Raw genomic sequence first — 17,504 nt, 5'->3', positions numbered from 1 at the left:
AGGCAAATGTCCTCCCTGTCAACAAATGCTTTCAATCTGTTAACATGGAGCACCCTGTGGGGGCTCCTAGGGGTTCCAAGGTCAACCAAATAGGTGACCTCTCCCTTCTTTTCAATGATGGTGTGGGGTCCAGACGATTTGTCCTGGTGAGCTGCTGGGCCCACTGGCTCCAACACCCACACCTTCTGCCCTGGCTTGTACTCAACCAAAACAGCCTTTTGGTCATGCCAATCTTTCTGTAATTCTTGACTGGCCTCCAGGTTTTTGGATGCTCTTTCCATGTACTTAGCCATCCTGGAGCGGAGACCAAGTACATAGTCCACAACATCTAGCTTAGGCTTTTTGAGAGGTAACTCCCATCCTTCCTTCACCAAAGATAATGGACCCCTCACAGGGTGGCCAAACAAAAGTTCAAAAGGGCTGTAGCCAACCCCCTTCTTTGGGACCTCCCTGTAAGCAAAGAGCAAGCACGGTAAAAGGATGTCCCATCGTCGCCTAAGCTTCTCAGGTAACCCTTTTATCATTCCCTTGAGGGTCTTGTTGAACCTTTCAACAAGCCTATTGCACTGAGGATGATAGGGTGTGGTAAACTTATAGTTTACTCCACACTCTTTCCACATTGCCTTTAAGTATCCAGATATAAAGTTGGTACCTCTGTCTGAAAGAACCTCCTTTGGAAAGCCCACTCTGGAGAAGACTGCCAGAAGGGCCCTTGCCACAACAGGTGCTGTTGTGGTCCTCAGGGGAATTGCCTATGGATACCTGGTGGCATGATCCACTACCACCAGTATAAATCTGTGCCCAGATGAAGTTTGTGGATCCATCGGACCCACAATGTCTATTCCAACTCTTTCAACGGGTACCCTCACCACAGGTAGTGGTATCAGGGGGGCTTTTGTTGTGCCACCTGACTTACCACTGGCTTGGCAAGTGACACAGGAGCGACAAACCTCCTTGACATTTTCTGACATATGAGGCCAGTGAAAGTGAGGAACAAGCCTATCCCAAGTCTTATTCTGGCCTAAGTGTCCTGCAAGGGGAATATCATGGGCCAAGGTAAGAAGGAAGCCCCTGAATTGCAAAGGCATGACCAACCTCCTGGTTGCACCAGGCTTGGGGTCTCTTGCCTCTGAATAAAGGAGCCCATCATCCCAATACACTCTATGGGTACCTTGAGCTTTCCCAGCAGCCTCAGCAGCAGCTTGCTGTCTGAGGGGTTCAAGGGAAGGGCAATCTAATTGGGCCTGCCTCAGGTCTGCCCTTGAGGGTCCCCCTGTCCCCAGAAACTCAACCTGATCAGGTTCAAGTTCCTCAGAGACAGTCTCCTCTTGGACTGCAGAATCAGCCTCCTGTGAAGTCTGATCCTCGACCTGGGGCAAGTGGGAAGGCACAGCCTTAATCCTTTTGCTCTTCTTCTTGGATTGTAGTTGGTCTATAGTTTCAGGATCCACCACAGGTTCAGGTAGGCACTTATTTGCCTGAGTTCTGGTTACAGCAAGGACATGTGCTGATATCCCTAGCATTTCTGCATGAGTCCTGTACTCTACTTCTGACCAAACTGAGTTCTCTAGATCATTGCCCAACAGACAGTCTACTGGCAGGTCTGCACTCACAACAACTTTCTTGAGGCCAGTTAGCCCTCCCCAGGAGAAGTTAACAACAGCCACACTATGTGTAGTGGTGGTGTTGCTTGCATTGGTCACTAGGTAATTCTCACCTAGTACAATTTGTCCAGGGTCCACAAAGGGTAGGGTGTTAAAATATCGATAACAAAAATATAGCTGACATAAATATTGTTGCAAAAATATCGTTTACAAAAATATCGACACCCTATACTTAAACAGGTAAGTACATAAATATCGACTCCAAAATATCGTTGTAATTAATATAGATGTAAAAAATATCGACTTTTTAAAATAATTAAAATTACATTAAATAATAAATAAATATAAGTACTATTAACAAAATACATTACATTACTTTTATTTTTTAACTATTTCAAACAAATTTACTACACTTTTTAATTATAAACTTAATAAATGTGGACATATAAATTAATTTTACACATTACTTTATATAACAACAATAATACATATATATAATTAAAATACCCCTTTGCCCAAAAACCCAAAACTGACCCTGAACCCTAAAAATACCCCTTTACCCAAAAACATTTTCACTAAAAAAATCCTGTACACACACCTAAAAATAATTAAAAAATTAACATAATTAATGACATAATTATTATTCAATTAACTAATTAAAATTAATTAACTATTATTTATTACACTATTTATATTTATTTAAAACATTAATTAATCTATTATTTCATTATATTTAAAAACCCCTTTACCCAAAAACTGAAAACTGACCCTGAACCCAAAAAATACCCCTTTACCCAAAAACTAAAAACTGACCCTGAACCCTAAAAATACCCCTTTACCCAAAAACTGAAAACTGACCCTGAACCCTAAAAATACCCCTTTACCCAAAAACTAAAAACTGACCCTGAACCCTAAAAATACCCCTTTACCCAAAAACTGAAAACTGACCCTGAACCCTAAAAATACCCCTTTACCCAAAAACTGAAAACTGACCCTGAACCCTAAAAATACCCCTTTACCCAAAAACTGAAAACTGACGCTGAACCCTAAAAATACCCCTATACCCAAAAACTGAAAACTGACCCTGAACCCTAAAAATACCCCTTTACCCAAAAACTGAAAACTGACCCTGAACCCTAAAAATACCCCTTTACCCAAAAACTGAAAACTGACCCTGAACCCTAAAAATACCCCTTTACCCAAAAACTGAAAACTGACCCTGAACCCTAAAAATACCCCTTTACCCAAAAACTGAAAACTGACCCTGAACCCTAAAAATACCCCTTTACCCAAAAACATTTTCACTAAAAAAATCCTGTACACACACCTAAAAATAATTAAAAAATTAACATAATTAATTACATAATTATTATTCAATTAACTAATTGAAATTAATTAACTATTATTTATTACACTATTTATATTCATTTAAAACATTAATTAATGTATTATTTCATTATATTTAAATTACTTCCCACCCTACTCCTCTATAAACCCACAACCCGCTACGGAACTATTAATACTAAATTCAACTGAAAATACATTATTAAATAATAATATACTACTAAAAATACTACTTTGACTACAAATAATCATTAAAAACACTACATTACTTATAATTATTTAAAAAACGATATTATTGTAAACTATGTTTTTGTAAACGATATTTATTACAACTATATTAATGTTAACGATATTACTTACCTGTCTGTCGATATTTTGGTCAGACGATATTTTTGTCATCGATATTTCTTCCTGTAGATATTTTTGCGGCGATATTTATGTTAGGCGATATTTTTGCGGCGATATTCCTGCTCTGTACCCCACAAAGTTAGGTGTCACCATAGTGACACTGGCACATGTGTCCCTGTAGGCCTGAGCCAGTTTCTCATTAATTAAAGGTGTCTGCCTATACTTGCCCAAGTTACTGGGACTCATAGTAGTGGGCATGGTTATGTCCACATCATAGAGCAGAACTGCCTGAGTAGGGATTCTGACTAGGCCAGACTACATCTCAGTACCCAGGGTTAACCCTACTATACCCTTAGGTTGTGTACCACCACTGCTGACTGAACTAGGGGGTGCAGATGCTTTAGGAGCTGCAGTGGTTGGAACTGGATTTTTCTTGGTGCATTCACTCCCCCAGTGTGAAGTGGACTTACAAGTATTACACCAAGGTTTCTTTGGGCCATCATTCTTCTTCTTCTTGTTACCATTTTGGGAACCACCCTCCTTATTAGAATTTTGTGGGCCTGAAGAAGACTTCTGGTCTTTTTCTTTATCTTTCTTATCCCCACCCTTCTGGTCTGTTTTCTTCCGGTCACCACCATGGTTCTGGGGTTTCTGCTTAATCCTTGTTCTGACCCATTTGTCCACCTTCTTTCCCAATTCTTGGGGAGAGGTCAGATCAGAGTCAATAAGGTATGATGCAACAGCTGGTTCTGACAGTTATTAAGGATCTGCTCTCTCGTTATAGGATTGTACAATCCTGTATAGTCTGAGACTTTACTTCCCTGCAGCCAACCCTCCAGAGCCTTAGTGGCACAATCAACAAAATCAGTCCAGTCCTGAGTCTGAGCTTTTTGGGTATCTCTGAACAACAACCTGTATTGCTCAGTGGTTAGGCCAAACCCTTCAATAAGAGCTCTCTTCAGGACAGAGTAGTTTTTGGCATCCTCAGGTCTAACTGTGAGGAGCCTATCCCCCCCTTTCTCAGAAAAGGAGTACCATAAAATTGCAGCCCACTGTTCTTGAGGAACCTGCTGTACCACGCAGGCTCTCTCCAGAGCAGTCATCCATTTGTGGATGTCATCCCCTTCCTTGTAGGGAGCTACAATCTTTGTCAGGTTTCTATTATCATAGGCCCTGTCTTTCTCTCTAGGAATGATATTGCTGCCACCAGTGGCATCTAAGCCACTTAATTTCCGTTCCCTTGCTAAAGCAAGTTTAGCTTGGGCCAAGGCTATCTCTTCCCTCTCTATCTGGAGTTGGACAGCCCTCATCCTGACCTTATGCCCTCTTCTCTGGGGGGAGGTCATTCCCCTTTGAGACTCTCTTGAGGCACTAGAAATGTGAGAATCCCTTGAGGGAGTTCTCACCCTTCTATTGCCTGGAACAGTTCTATTTTGTACTCCGGGGAGGTGCTGGCCCTCTCCATTTCCAAGTAGGTCAAGTTGGCTTGGCTAAGCCTCCCCACATGAACCTGGATACCCCTCTGATCCTGATCAGCCTCTTCCTCTTCTGATTCAGGCTCCTCCTCTAAGTCTGGGGTGTTCTCAATCTCAGGGGGGTTCACTCCATCTCCTGTATCTAAGGGAGCTGCACTCGCCTTATCTAAATCATCCTTCTCCAGGATGGCTACCAGGATGGGAATGGTAGGGTTGTGACCCTTTTTCAGCCCCCTTGAAGTGAACAAGGCACTCAAGTCTCTGTGGCTGAGGTTGTCATAGCTGGAAGGTGCCTTGGTAAGGTCAACCATCACAGGTGAAGAGCTGGAAGCTCCCTCTGTGCCAGCCATGACTGCTAGTGAGGTGTAAGTGGTGCACTTACCTACACTAATGCCTAGATGCATCAAGGGTTTTTGCATTCGCAAACGGTGCGAATCGCAAAATTCGGCCGTTTGCGAATGCAAATCCAGTTTTTGGGATGCATCAAGCATTTTGGTATTTTCGCAATTTTAGAAATCGCAATTTTGTTGCGATTTCTGAAATTGCGATTGCATTTAAGAAATCGCAATTTTGCGATTTCTTAAATGCAATGCATGATTACTTTAGAATTGCGAATTCGCAATTTGGAAGGGATAAATTAGCATGAAGTTGAACTTCATGCTAATTTATAGAACACTTTTAAACATGCACTAGTTGCATATTTGAAAGTTTTAATTTACACCCACACATGTCCTTGGGCCATGTGTGTGTGTAAATTGCACTTACAGTTCAATTTCAGGGGTGCAGGGAGGGGTTCTTTGAACCCCCCCTGCACCCTTGAAATTGCATTCACATTTTGCGAATCGCAATTTGAAATTTGCAAAATGTGAATGCCTTTCCATTGATTCCTATGGGCCTTTTGGCCCATAGGAATCAATGGGAAGGGTTTTCCTTAATTGCAATTCGCAAATTGTGAATCGCAATTAAGGAAAATTACCGAATCGCAAAATAAGTTGCGATTTTTTGATGCATAGCATTTTGCGATTTCTTAATTGCGATTCCTTAATTTTCGCAATTAAGAAATCGCAAAATGTTACAATGATGCATCTAGGGGTAAGTGTTTTCCTACTGTACCTTGCTAGTGAGTTGTAGGCAGGGTGTGCTAAGCCCTTTGATCTACAACTACTAAGTTCAGTAGAACTTAAATATGCTAAGCTTTGTTTATATGTACCTAAGGTACTTAATGTGATCTTTCAATTTGATAAAAAGATTGCAATGGTAAAACAACAGCAAGCTCAAATCCGCACCGCTGCTCACCAATGTGAAAAGTTGGCCTGATATATGATGTCTCCAATTCTGGGGGCACCTTGTATCAGTCCAAACAATCCCTTATGGTGATGGTTGTAAGTCAACCTTATAGACAAGCTATCCTAAGGGTAGCATGGACTAAGCAGCCTTAAAGGCTTAACTCAAGAGGTCGTGTTAAGCAAGCTGTTTTACCAATCACAATCCTGTAATATCAAATGAAAGGACACCACACAAGTTATATATTTTAAAAATATATGTATTTATTACTAGAATAATCCTCTGTATTCTTTATGAGTGCAGAGGCACAAGCGTTTAAACAAAAGCACAGTTAAACATATGAAAGATGCACAATTATGGATGAGGCCCAGGGGCCACGCAAACCATATATTAAGAAAGTGGTATAAGAGATACCAATCGAACAGTGGTTAGGCCTAGGGCCTAGGGAATCGCTGGGAGCAGTCGGGACTAGCAATGCTGAAGTCGGGAAAAGCCCGCGGGATTCGGGTGCAGCGCTTAAAGCACAGGCATGCACCAATGCAAAGTCAATGGTGCGTAAAAGTTATAAAGTTACTGTTTAAGGAGACTTCCGCTTAACCCAGAGGGATGAAACTTTAGACACATAGACCAGAGGTGTGTACCAGTGTGGGAACATCAGCGTTGCTGAGTTAACTCACCCACAGGAAGCGGGTGCAAAGGTGCGAAGTAGTGTCAGGTTTCGTCACACAGGTTGATGGTGCTTGGAGCTGAAGATGCTGCAGACGTCGAGAAGAGAAGTGTCCGGTGTGATCCAAGGGTGGTTCGAAGCTAAAGATCATCTGAAAGCAGAGGAGACAGAGTCTGGGTCACTCAGTAGTGACCAGGGTGGAACCAGGAAGGAACCAGGCAATGTCGGGCACAATCAGGTCATTGATGGGAAGCTTGTCTCCGCTGCCACGTGGACTCTGGGGCACCGAGGGCATCCAGGAGTGGATCACGAGCTGTCCCATGCAGGTTCTCGCTGTCGGCGGTGTTGGCTTCGGGATCGGAGCAAACAAGTCTTGGCAAGCGCAACCCACGCAGGATTCGAAGATCGCTTAATACTCGGACCAGGGAGGTCAGAGGGGGTGCTCCTTTTCAGGGGAGCGAGGGCTAGTCTTGAGCAACCAGACTCACAAGTTAGATTTCAAAGTTCATTGGCACAGGGGCCACAAGCCAACGGGCAAGTGACCGGGCCAACGCGATTAGCCAAAAGATGCAGAAGGGCCCCACGCAGCACTCGGTGAGTGTAGAGGGGTGAGCTTCGAAGCAAGAGAGGCTCAGGGCTGAGGCTTCCCAAACCCGAATGCACAGCTTTAAGGGTCACTCATGGGCTGCACGGTCAGCGTCTCGTGGTCTTTCCAAGATGGCGGGCCCCACGCTTTCGGTCACCTCCATGGGTCTCAGCTTTGCAGGGACTGTGGATCGGGCTGTTAGAAGGTAGGCACGCTTGGTCTTGTTGAACTCTGTTGCTCGAGTTTTGGCAGGAACTGCAACAAAGCAAACGTCGAGGTGCTGGATGGTGCCTGTTTGCACAGGGTGGTCACTCCTTGACCACAAGGGAGATTCTTCAGTCTTCTATGTCGAGTAGGATGTCGAAGGGTCCAGAGTTTTGTTTCATAAGTTTCAGTCAGGATAATCTGAGTGCTTTGGCACTGCTCCCATTCTTATACCAATCTAGGGGGCAGGATTACCTGCTAGGTCCCTCCTATGGGTGGGACCCAGGAAGGGGGTGGTTACACCCCTTTCCCTTTGTCCAGGGTCACGCTGGGACTGGGGCTGGTGTGCCCCAGAACCGGTTTGACTGGATTATGCAAGGGGAAGCCTTGTGCGCCCCAGGCACTGTCTGATTTCATTCAGCCCTCCCTGCCCCAATACACTATCTCCTGTCTGGGGAGGTGTAGCACCTCCCTGTGCCAGGAAACCCTTTGTCCAGGCCTCCTCTGCCAATTTTCGGTCAGCAGCAGGAGGTCAGACTTGTGTCGGTGGCAGCAGCATCCATTTTGTGATGCTGAGGCTCTGGTTAGAATTAACCGCGTTTCAGTAAAGTAACATGTCTTCTCCCTCTAGAAGGGTGGAATGCTATCCCCGTCAACAGGACTGTCGAGGGGATAGTATTCCAAATCATATGACACCTTACACGACATGTTTTGATAAAGCCAAACCAAAGTTAGCACATAACCGCAATGGATTATAATGCACTTAAGAGTATATGGTATGGCATTATCCCGGAACAGCTAAGGGAGTTGTTCCAGACAGCTGCAGACAGGCTCAGCTCATTCTCGAGCACCATCTCACGTTAAACCACGCACTCTGCCTCCAGGATTGATAAGGCCTGCCATAGGAGTGACTTATAGGTTTATATGTGTCCAGATATAGGTTTAGATATAGGTATACTATATCTAAGCATGAGGTGATTACACCAACTTGCCCCAGCTGAGTGATCAGCCAGTTGTGGCAATTTAAGAACCAGCCAGGGGTGGTAAAAGCTATGCTGCAGCCCGTGGTAGGCCTTGGATGCACCTATGCCCTTGGCACCTATAGTGCACTGTATAGGGGCTGACAAGGTGTCCAGTACCAATTTGGTTATGTACCTATAGTACATGTCTGTGAATTTAGAGAGAGAACAGCAGGCTTTGGGTCTGATTAGCAGGCCCACAGCCACATTAAGTCGAAAACCAGTGAAGCAAAAAGCAAAAATTGGGGTGACCATAGGATAGCAGACCCTACTCTCCTACAGGCATCAAACGAGGAATGCCTGGCAATGTTGAGGAGAATTGTTCAGTAGTGCGATCTATTTGTTTTAAATCATATTGAATTAGCTATATAAACTGCCAGCGTTTGGAGATTCGATAGTATCTAGCGTCCATGCTCCATAGATCCCAAGGCCCTCTCCAGCCCCCTGTCACTCACAAACCAGACATGGAATACACAAACTTAGCAGATGCAGGCTGGATGGTTAGGCAAGAAAATACCGACTTTCTAAAAGTGGTATTTTCAAACACAGAATGTAAAAACTACCTTCACTAAAAGATGTATTTTAACATTCTGAGTTCAGGCATACTAAACACAAATTTCTATCTAGTTCCCTGAGTCAGTTAGGATTATAAGATGTTATAATCAAACTGCCCATTCTGGCCTAGGGGAACAGGTAGCCCTGCAATAGTGAAAAACGAAATTGGCTGTAATTCACTATCAGGACATGCCACACACATCAGGGAATGTCCTACCTTTCACATACAATGCACCCTGCCCATAGGGGTACCTTGGGCCTACCTTAGGGGTGACTAACATGTAAAAAAGAGAAGGTTTAGGGACTGGCAAGCGTGTGCACTTGCCAAGTTGACATGGCAGCCCCAGGCTGCACACAGGCTCTGCAATGGCAGGCCTGAGCCACATTTGACAAGCTTCTTCTGTGGGTGGTACAACCAGTGCTGCAAGCCCACCAGCAGTATTTGATTTACAGGCCCTGAGCACACGTGCACTGTACTAGGGTCTGACAAGTAAATCAAATAAGCCAATCATGGAGTCACTAATCCATTACAACAATTTACAATTAGGAGCACTTGCACTTTGGCACTGAATAGCAGTGGCAAAGTTCCCAAATCATCTAGACCAGCAAAAACATAGCAAAAACACTGGAGGCAACAGCAAACAAATGGAAGGGAGACCCACGCCAATGGCGCCAGGTCTAACAGTGCCGTTTTGAACCTTCTGTCCGTGGGCCACACTCTACCAGTAGCCTTTCAATCGAAGTAAAGTCTCACCTTAATTATTCACCTACGAGTGAATTATATTGTTGGCCTTCTCTTTGCTCCTTGCTTCAGTGTACACATGATTACTCCCTGGCCCCCACGATGGCTACCTTGAAGCAGTACAGAAGTATCCCAGATCTTTGCCAGTTATGTTGTGAAAAAGCCAGACTAGAAGTAATTAGGGTACAGTAGATGTTTATTAGGCATAGTACGTCCATTCTGAAAGTGACACAGGAGTAACTGACTCGAGAAGCCAGAGAACTCGAATGACCTCACTACATTCCACCTTCAGCATTCCAATCTCCACATCACAAGTCTCTCTACTCAGTCCTGTATCACTAACAAAGAGCAACAATAAGAATTCCAATATGTTCCTTTGAGCGTTGCCTTCTTGGATTTTGAGACTGATTGTGACATCATTCACCAGTCATGATGACAAGTTTCACAGTATTGCATGCTGTTTTTCTATTACTGTGAGGTAAATATGCACCAGTACTGTGCAAGTATGAGCAAAATCCCATGGAATGGGCAATTATGATGTGGGAATTATTTCTATTGTATGGTGTGATTGTGTGACCTTACTGTGTAATAAAGGCGCAATTCCATATCAGGTCCAGTCAAGTTCATTTGTAAAACCTTAGCTTAGTCCTGGGTAGCTGTGCTCAGAGCAGTCAGGCTGTATGAAAGGACCATGGGGCATATTTACAAAAAATGCTGGTGTGCAGTGCTACGCCAAATTTGGTAAGGCAGTGACCTAACATTTTTTAAGCGCACAGATTTCACAAAAATATAGCGCACCCCGGTGTTTCCGCTGGCGCAAAAATAGCTGCCTAGTGGCAGTGCATGCACCCTGCCGCCATATTGCAAGTGTGCCAGCGCTGCAGGGGTGAATGTTTATGTGCAGGAAGGGACACTTTACTGCACACAAACAATCAAAAGGGCAATTTGCTCTTTTTATGTGTGCTGCAGAATGCAGCACACATAGAAAGAGCAAAAAAACTAGGAGAAATTAATAATTTCTACTTCGATCGCAATGTTAAGACCAGGCATTCCTTGGCATTCGTCTTTGGCACTGCCTCAGACTTGTAAATCTGGGGCAGCATCAAAGCACAATGGGTGTTGCGGTGGAATGTCCACTGCAAGACACATTGCATGCCCCTTTCTCGCAGAGGACTGCTGCAGAAAGGGGTATATATACAGTGTGGTGTTAAGCCATGTTAAATGGCTTCGCACCTTGTACATATGGGGAATGCTGCTACACACCCGAAGCGTCAAAAAAGTGACGCTCCAGTGGCGAATGGGGCTTGTAAATATGCCCCCAAATGTATGCATTAGGAAGTACCAAAACAGTTGAATAAGAAGAAAAAAAAGCAACACAATAACATTGTGAAACCAATGTATGAAAAAAGTTTTGTCCTTTTATCTATAAATAGACACCTCAACAACAAAAATACCCTGGAGGGTTCCAGAGATGTGATTTTTTAAAGAAACAATAAACCACAGCTTTTCATTAGAGCAATAAATCGTAATCTACAACGACTCGCGGTTTAGGGGTAGCCTCAGCAAGTAACTTGAAAATGGCTATAATGGAACTCTTATGCCACTCACAGGGACCACTAAGGTCCAGTTAAACAGTTAACGCATGAAAAAGCAGTATCCAGTTACAGCGAAACAAGTGGTTCCCTTTAACTTGCAGTAACTTCTGAGATGGGTGTCCAAGCTGCACTCGAAGACTTTCCTGGCTCCAGCAAACTTGGGTGCAACTTTCAAGTGTTGGGACTCGGGCTCCCAGGCTCCACCTCGGCGTCCAGTGGTGATAAGGCTTTTTGCCGTTGGGCTCTCTAAGGAGCAGGCTTCTCAGCTTTCATGGCCCTTAACAGGGAGTCAGCCAATTGACTCTTGGAGTCACCATCTCTGTCTGGGGCAGAGGGATGACTTTTCTCCTGCGGAACACCACAAGCACAGTCCTTTCCTTGCTAGCCCACGATACAGCAGGTGCAGTCCAGTCTTTGGTGCAGCCTCCCTTGGCTGGGTCCAGAGACAGTAGGGCAGTCCTTCGGTCCTCTCTACGGTCCAGACATGATCTGAGGTCTAGGTGCCAGGTGTGTAATTTTTATGCCCATTTCTTGCCCTCTGGGATGTGGCGACAAGCTAGCCAATGGGCTACTGGGTCCTCTCCCTCCTAATGACAAGTTCCTGCGAAGTGTGGCATCTAGCTAGACCAGTATTTGGCCCATTTCCAACATTGCAGAACCCCTCACTTGGTGTGTGGAGCTCACGAGCCCATCCCAAAGTTGTAGCTACTAGGGGGGTTACATGCCTTCAGCAAACCCAGAGTCGGCCAGCCAGTCTGCTAAAACAAAAGAGCAGCCCTTCAGATGTGTGACTACCATTTTCCCTTCAGAGGCAGCATCCCCTTTGAAGCTTGACTTTTGGGCTTAAACACAAAGTGGCCATCTTGCCAGGAGGAAGCCAGACCTCAACTTGTGGCAGATCCTTTGTATTCCTTCCTGAGAGATGTTCACACTTATCCCTGGGAGGGGAGAAGGCTGTTTTGAAGATCATAGCTTGTGTGCAACCATAAAATGCTACTGGAAACATTGGGCAACAACGTGGCAGTTTTCCAAAGCTGACATTTGTACAAACATTACATTAATGTCGACATGTGCAAGAAGTTGTGTTTAACATAATGACCTTGAAGTATCATATTTAGTAGTCTCATTCAGAAGTTAGCACTGCTGAGTTGTCAGCTTGCAGCTCTATATTTGACATTGGAGCTGCTAGCATTTTCACAGTAAAAACGACAATGCAGGGTTTTTACTATCAGGTCATGGAAAGTTAATAAAACACGTCCATCTTTTTGATATATATTGCACCCTGTCTTTAGGGCTCAGTAGGTCTGACTAAGGGCTGACATAAACTATTTAAAAAGGGACGCTTTAGGCTTTACCGTTGGTTTTAAATGGCTAAGTGACATTAACTGTTTAACAATCAGCAACAATAAGCATTCCAGAACGTTCCTTTAACTGATTCCTTCTTGGATTTTATGACTTATTTTGACATCATTCAGAATGCCTGATTACAAATTTCACGGTATTGTACGCGATGTTACGGTTACTGTAAGTAAATCTGTACCAGTACTGTATATTAGTAAACTCCCATGGAATGGGAAATTGCGATGTGGGATTGATTTTTCCCTCTTAACCCACACAGAATTCCCATTTCCACAGGGGTTAAAACACATACATTATTGCCGCAGGTAAAATGTGATGGCCTCTAATAATTCACAAATAAAAACTTTTAAAAGTGCTACATCTCTGTTGGTATGATCGGCCTTAAAAAAACTCCATGACTCTTTGAAAGGAAACTATTCGGATATTTTTTCTGAAGTGGTTTTCCTCGCAAAAGTTACATATTTTAAAAATATAAAAAATATTGCACTGCTCAAGCAAAGGAGACCCAACTGTAGGTCGGGATGCTCTGTGCAGCCTCCTGGCCATACCGTGCACGCTGTACTGATGCCGAGTGGCTACAGGCTGACAGTAGCCAACCAGAGAGCATGATGCAAATGGCAGCTCCCTTCTGTACCAGCTGCTCTCTTGCCGGCTTGTTGTTATAGTGATTAACCCAGGCCCTGCGCCTCAGCATCCACCAGAAAGAGACGTTGTTACTACTCTGGGGAAAGGACGAAACTGAAAAAATAATAACGACAAAGAAAATATTTATTTCCCTGGTTGTGAGCGCAGTAACGGCGAGCGCAAGCACAGCCTTAAGAAGGTTTTACTGGCCATGCCAGTGCTCAACACTGTTGCTGAGTCAGAGACAGGCTTCGCCAAATCCCTCTCTTATGATCTTCTTACAGAAGCCATGGAGGAAATAGAGCATACATGTCCCCGGCCTCGGCTGGTAAGTACAGACCAAAGGGGGTTGTTTGTTTCACGGGTATGACATTGATCGTAGAACAGCTGCTATGCCGTGCTTGTCACGGTTCATGTTGTAAATAATTTACATTTGCTTAATCCGTATCAGCTGCACACACGCTGTCTGCCGCGGAGTCGGAGAAGCTATCACAATGTATGACAATATGTTTTGTCTTGGGAAGGAAGACAGCTCGGATTTCGGGTTTTATTGAGGGCGCTGCCTGGGTGGCAGTGGTAATTCGGTGCACGAGAGTAAGTGAATTGTTTCATCTGAAATTATCCCCACCAATGACGACTAGTCAATCCGCACAAACAACACAAAAAAATTAGGCAGGCTACATGTAGAGAGCGGAGTACACTGGGAAGATGACGATGGGTAACATGAGGTATTGAAACACCTAGAGATTTAGAGATTCAATGAAACAAGAGAAAAGGAGTAAGAAGTATGACGAGAGGCAGGGAGCGACAGAGTTAAAGGGGAAGTGGCGTGTGAGCAGAATGCTCAGTGAATGACGAAGCTGCTGCATGTGTCCATGGCATGCACTGTTGTAATATTTTCACTGAATTGAGCTATGGAATTTCACAATGAACAATTTGCTAGTAAATTGCTCCACACACTGGAATGTTTAACATACTGAACGAAAGCGCTCCGGTTTTGATCATATAAATGTATTTATTGATTCCTTGAGATAACCTTTTTTGCCACAGCCTACCTGAATCACCGATTGGGTGGTATAGTAAGCTAATTTGTTGCATGTGAAAGTGATGTCATTCTTACCTCATCTTTTGAACTCCATGGTTTCAATTAGGCAACCTAGAGCAGCATCTTTTACTTTCAGTGTTTTCCATTCTTAGCCCATCCCCTAACCCCGCAGCACCAAATAAACAAGCACTTACAATGCAATAGGTCACACATTTTTTAGTTAGAGCTATTGACATTGTAAATAACCTATGTGTTTTGGTTTGAGTTTTGAGGATGTTTGAACAGAGACACAGCTGTATCATTGCCTAGAGGACTTAGAATGAGGAATTACTGACAGGACCAAAGATGCAGCTGCAGCACTGTCTGGAGGACTTAGATTGAGGAATTGCTGATGAGACCAGAGAACTGAAGCAGCTATAAGTATACCTGTGAGCTATAAGTATTTAGGCTTTCAGCATTTTTATTTAATATTACAAATGAAGCACCTTTAGATTTGATCTCAAAGCAAAATGTCCCACGCACGAGATCCACTGTGCCCTTTACAAGTAAAGGATCCAAACAAAACACACTGCTTATCCAGAGAATTCAAGATCGCCATAAACAGAGTATTTCCCTGCTACATTTTTGGGACAATACATTTTGCAGTGTACAAATTATTAGCAGTTCCTGCAACGAAGAAGGAGTGCTGATCCAATATTGTTGAGGAAACTTAAGTGTCAAGCCGATTGGTTAAAGCGCTTGCTACTTTTATTTGCGCTATATAAAAATGCAAAAAATAACAAGGATACAGAAAACAGGGTGGGAGAGGCAAGCAATAACAGAAGGAGGGAGGGAGGGCAGGTGGGGTAACAACAGATGAAGAGAAGGCATGTGGGGGCAACAATAGGAGAGAGGGCAGGTGTATGCAAACAAAAACACATACAGAAGGGGGATGGTGGTGAGGGCAATGAACAACATGGGTAACAAATGAAGGATGGTGGTAGGAAGGCATAAGATTGACTTTGATTTACTGTATTGGACCAATTCCTGATGGTACAAGTTGATCAAACTTGGTCATTTGTGGCTCCAAGTCAGATTTTCTACTTTCTATGTTGGCCATCACATTTCAATTTTTAACAAGGATTGACAAATCCTACAGGTGTGGCTTTGATAAGCTGATGCAATGATTTTTTAAAACTTATTGCAAACACATGTGACAAAAGGTCAAATACAAAAAAATTATGCCGCCACCTAAGTGTGCCAGCCATAGAGTGAGCTAAGCCGCTGCTGCTTTAGGCTTAAGGGGGGGTTCCACGTCTACATTTTTCAAATGTCTGTGACGTCATATGTTAGCAGAACATGTGTCTTCAAGTGACAGGCCAGCCGCGGCTCTAACACAACATTAAATGTATGTGCAGTGAACTGTTCTAGCACAGCACTGATGAGCTATGCACTGCTTTGTACTTGCCCAGCAATTTAAGATCAATGTAGTGCACTCCACTACCAGAGCATTTAAGATCTGTGCAATGTACTCTTCTAGCACAGTGTTAAAAGATCTAAACGGTTCACTGTAGAAAAGACAAAAATACTGCTTTATGCAGTGCACTGTTCTACAGAAGTATTGAATTAATAAGCAGTACACTTTACTAGGGGAGCAGTGGCACACTATACAATGCACCACAGTTCTGGGCAGTACATTTTAGAGTTATGCAGTAGACTGGGGGGGCGGGGAAGCACTGGCTTTGCAGTGTAATGTAGCAATAGAGCTAGCTTTAAGGGCCTATACAATGCATTGTAGTACGGAAAAAAAATAAACATTACTGGATCTCCTTAGTGCAGAGTACTAGAACAACATTTAAGATGAATGCAGTGCACTATCACAGTGGAGTAAGATGAATGCAGTGCACTATCACAGTGGAGTAACTCGTCCACTAAGTTATTAAACACAAGTAAACTCAGTTTTAGGACATTTTGCCTGATGACTGATACACCTGGATTTCTATTAGATATGCATGAACTTAAATACTTAAAGTCTGCTTCCTTGCACATCTGATTTACATGCATGTGTCTGTGATAGTTTAGCTGCGGCAGGTGGCACCTCTGTCTTCAGTACTCAGACACACACACACGTAAGCACACGCACACATACATGTCCTACTAACATGAATGTGTCGGCAAATGGAAACCTTATACGTTTCCTAAATAAAGCCATACAATTTAGCGCTGGAGTTCAATCTTCGGAGCGGCGTAGTCCTTGTAGCTCAGACTTTGGTGCTTCCCAATCGGTATAGTGACATTTAATCAAAAGGGCCCACATAATACTTCTAAAATATTCTTATAAGAATGGTAGACAATAGATCTTTTTTAAATGCTTTGTTTCCAAGAGACATGGGTAACAGGTGAAATACACATTAATGACTTCAAGACATATCACACTGCCGCAGTTCCCTCGGCACATGGGAGAGCCAAAGGACGAATTTGTACTTATGTTTCAAATCTGATCAAGGTATCTAACATTACTATGTAGACATCTGAAATTCATTACCAAAATCATATTGATTCATCTAGATAAAAGTCACATATTGGCCCTGATTAACTTTTACAATAATGCCCCGAAAGACCAGATAAGGGTAGCCTTGAAAAAGTTAAACAGTGACATGCTCAAACTACAGGAAGATAGAGATCAAGAGGTCATTTTTTTTATCTGGGGTGGTAATTTTAATACCAGGTTATGCACCCTAAGTGGGGATAGCAACTGTGGTTTATTACTAGAAGAAAATGATGTTCATTCTCATTTTTTGCACTCTTATTCTGGGAACCTACTTAACAAGATTTTATTCTCACATGATTTGGGCTTTGCCAACAACTTGTGCTCTCTCCCAGTTGATTTTGATCATACTTTTATCGGGAGATTTTCGAAGTCAACAATCAACTTTATTATTTTACTTAGCCTATATGCTTCATGCCTCTTAAGTTATAAATAAGAACGCAATAAGCGACCATCGCCCACTGAGTTTAAGTCTAGCACTCCCAACCAGCAGGCGGAACCAACATATTAGTCAAGTATCTTGGCT

At 43.3% G+C, this 17,504-nt stretch overlaps 1 protein-coding gene across 2 annotated transcripts in view; it reads left to right on the top strand.

Moving 5' to 3' along the window:
• The first annotated feature begins 13,372 nt into the window (after positions 1–13,372).
• Positions 13,373–17,504, top strand: part of PCYT1B (phosphate cytidylyltransferase 1B, choline) — a 1,420,495-nt gene continuing 1,416,363 nt past the window's right edge. For both annotated transcript variants that reach the window (XM_086934513.1, XM_086934514.1), the window contains exon 1: positions 13,373–13,734. In XM_086934513.1, coding sequence (XP_086790639.1) covers positions 13,618–13,734 — 117 coding nt within the window. In that variant the 5' untranslated portion in view covers positions 13,373–13,617. The remainder of the gene's footprint in view (positions 13,735–17,504) is intronic.

The sequence above is a fragment of the Lissotriton vulgaris genome, chromosome 8 (assembly GCF_964263255.1).
Source record: "Lissotriton vulgaris chromosome 8, aLisVul1.2, whole genome shotgun sequence".
NCBI lineage: Eukaryota > Metazoa > Chordata > Amphibia > Caudata > Salamandridae > Lissotriton > Lissotriton vulgaris.
This window is presented reverse-complemented; position numbering and strand designations above follow the sequence as displayed.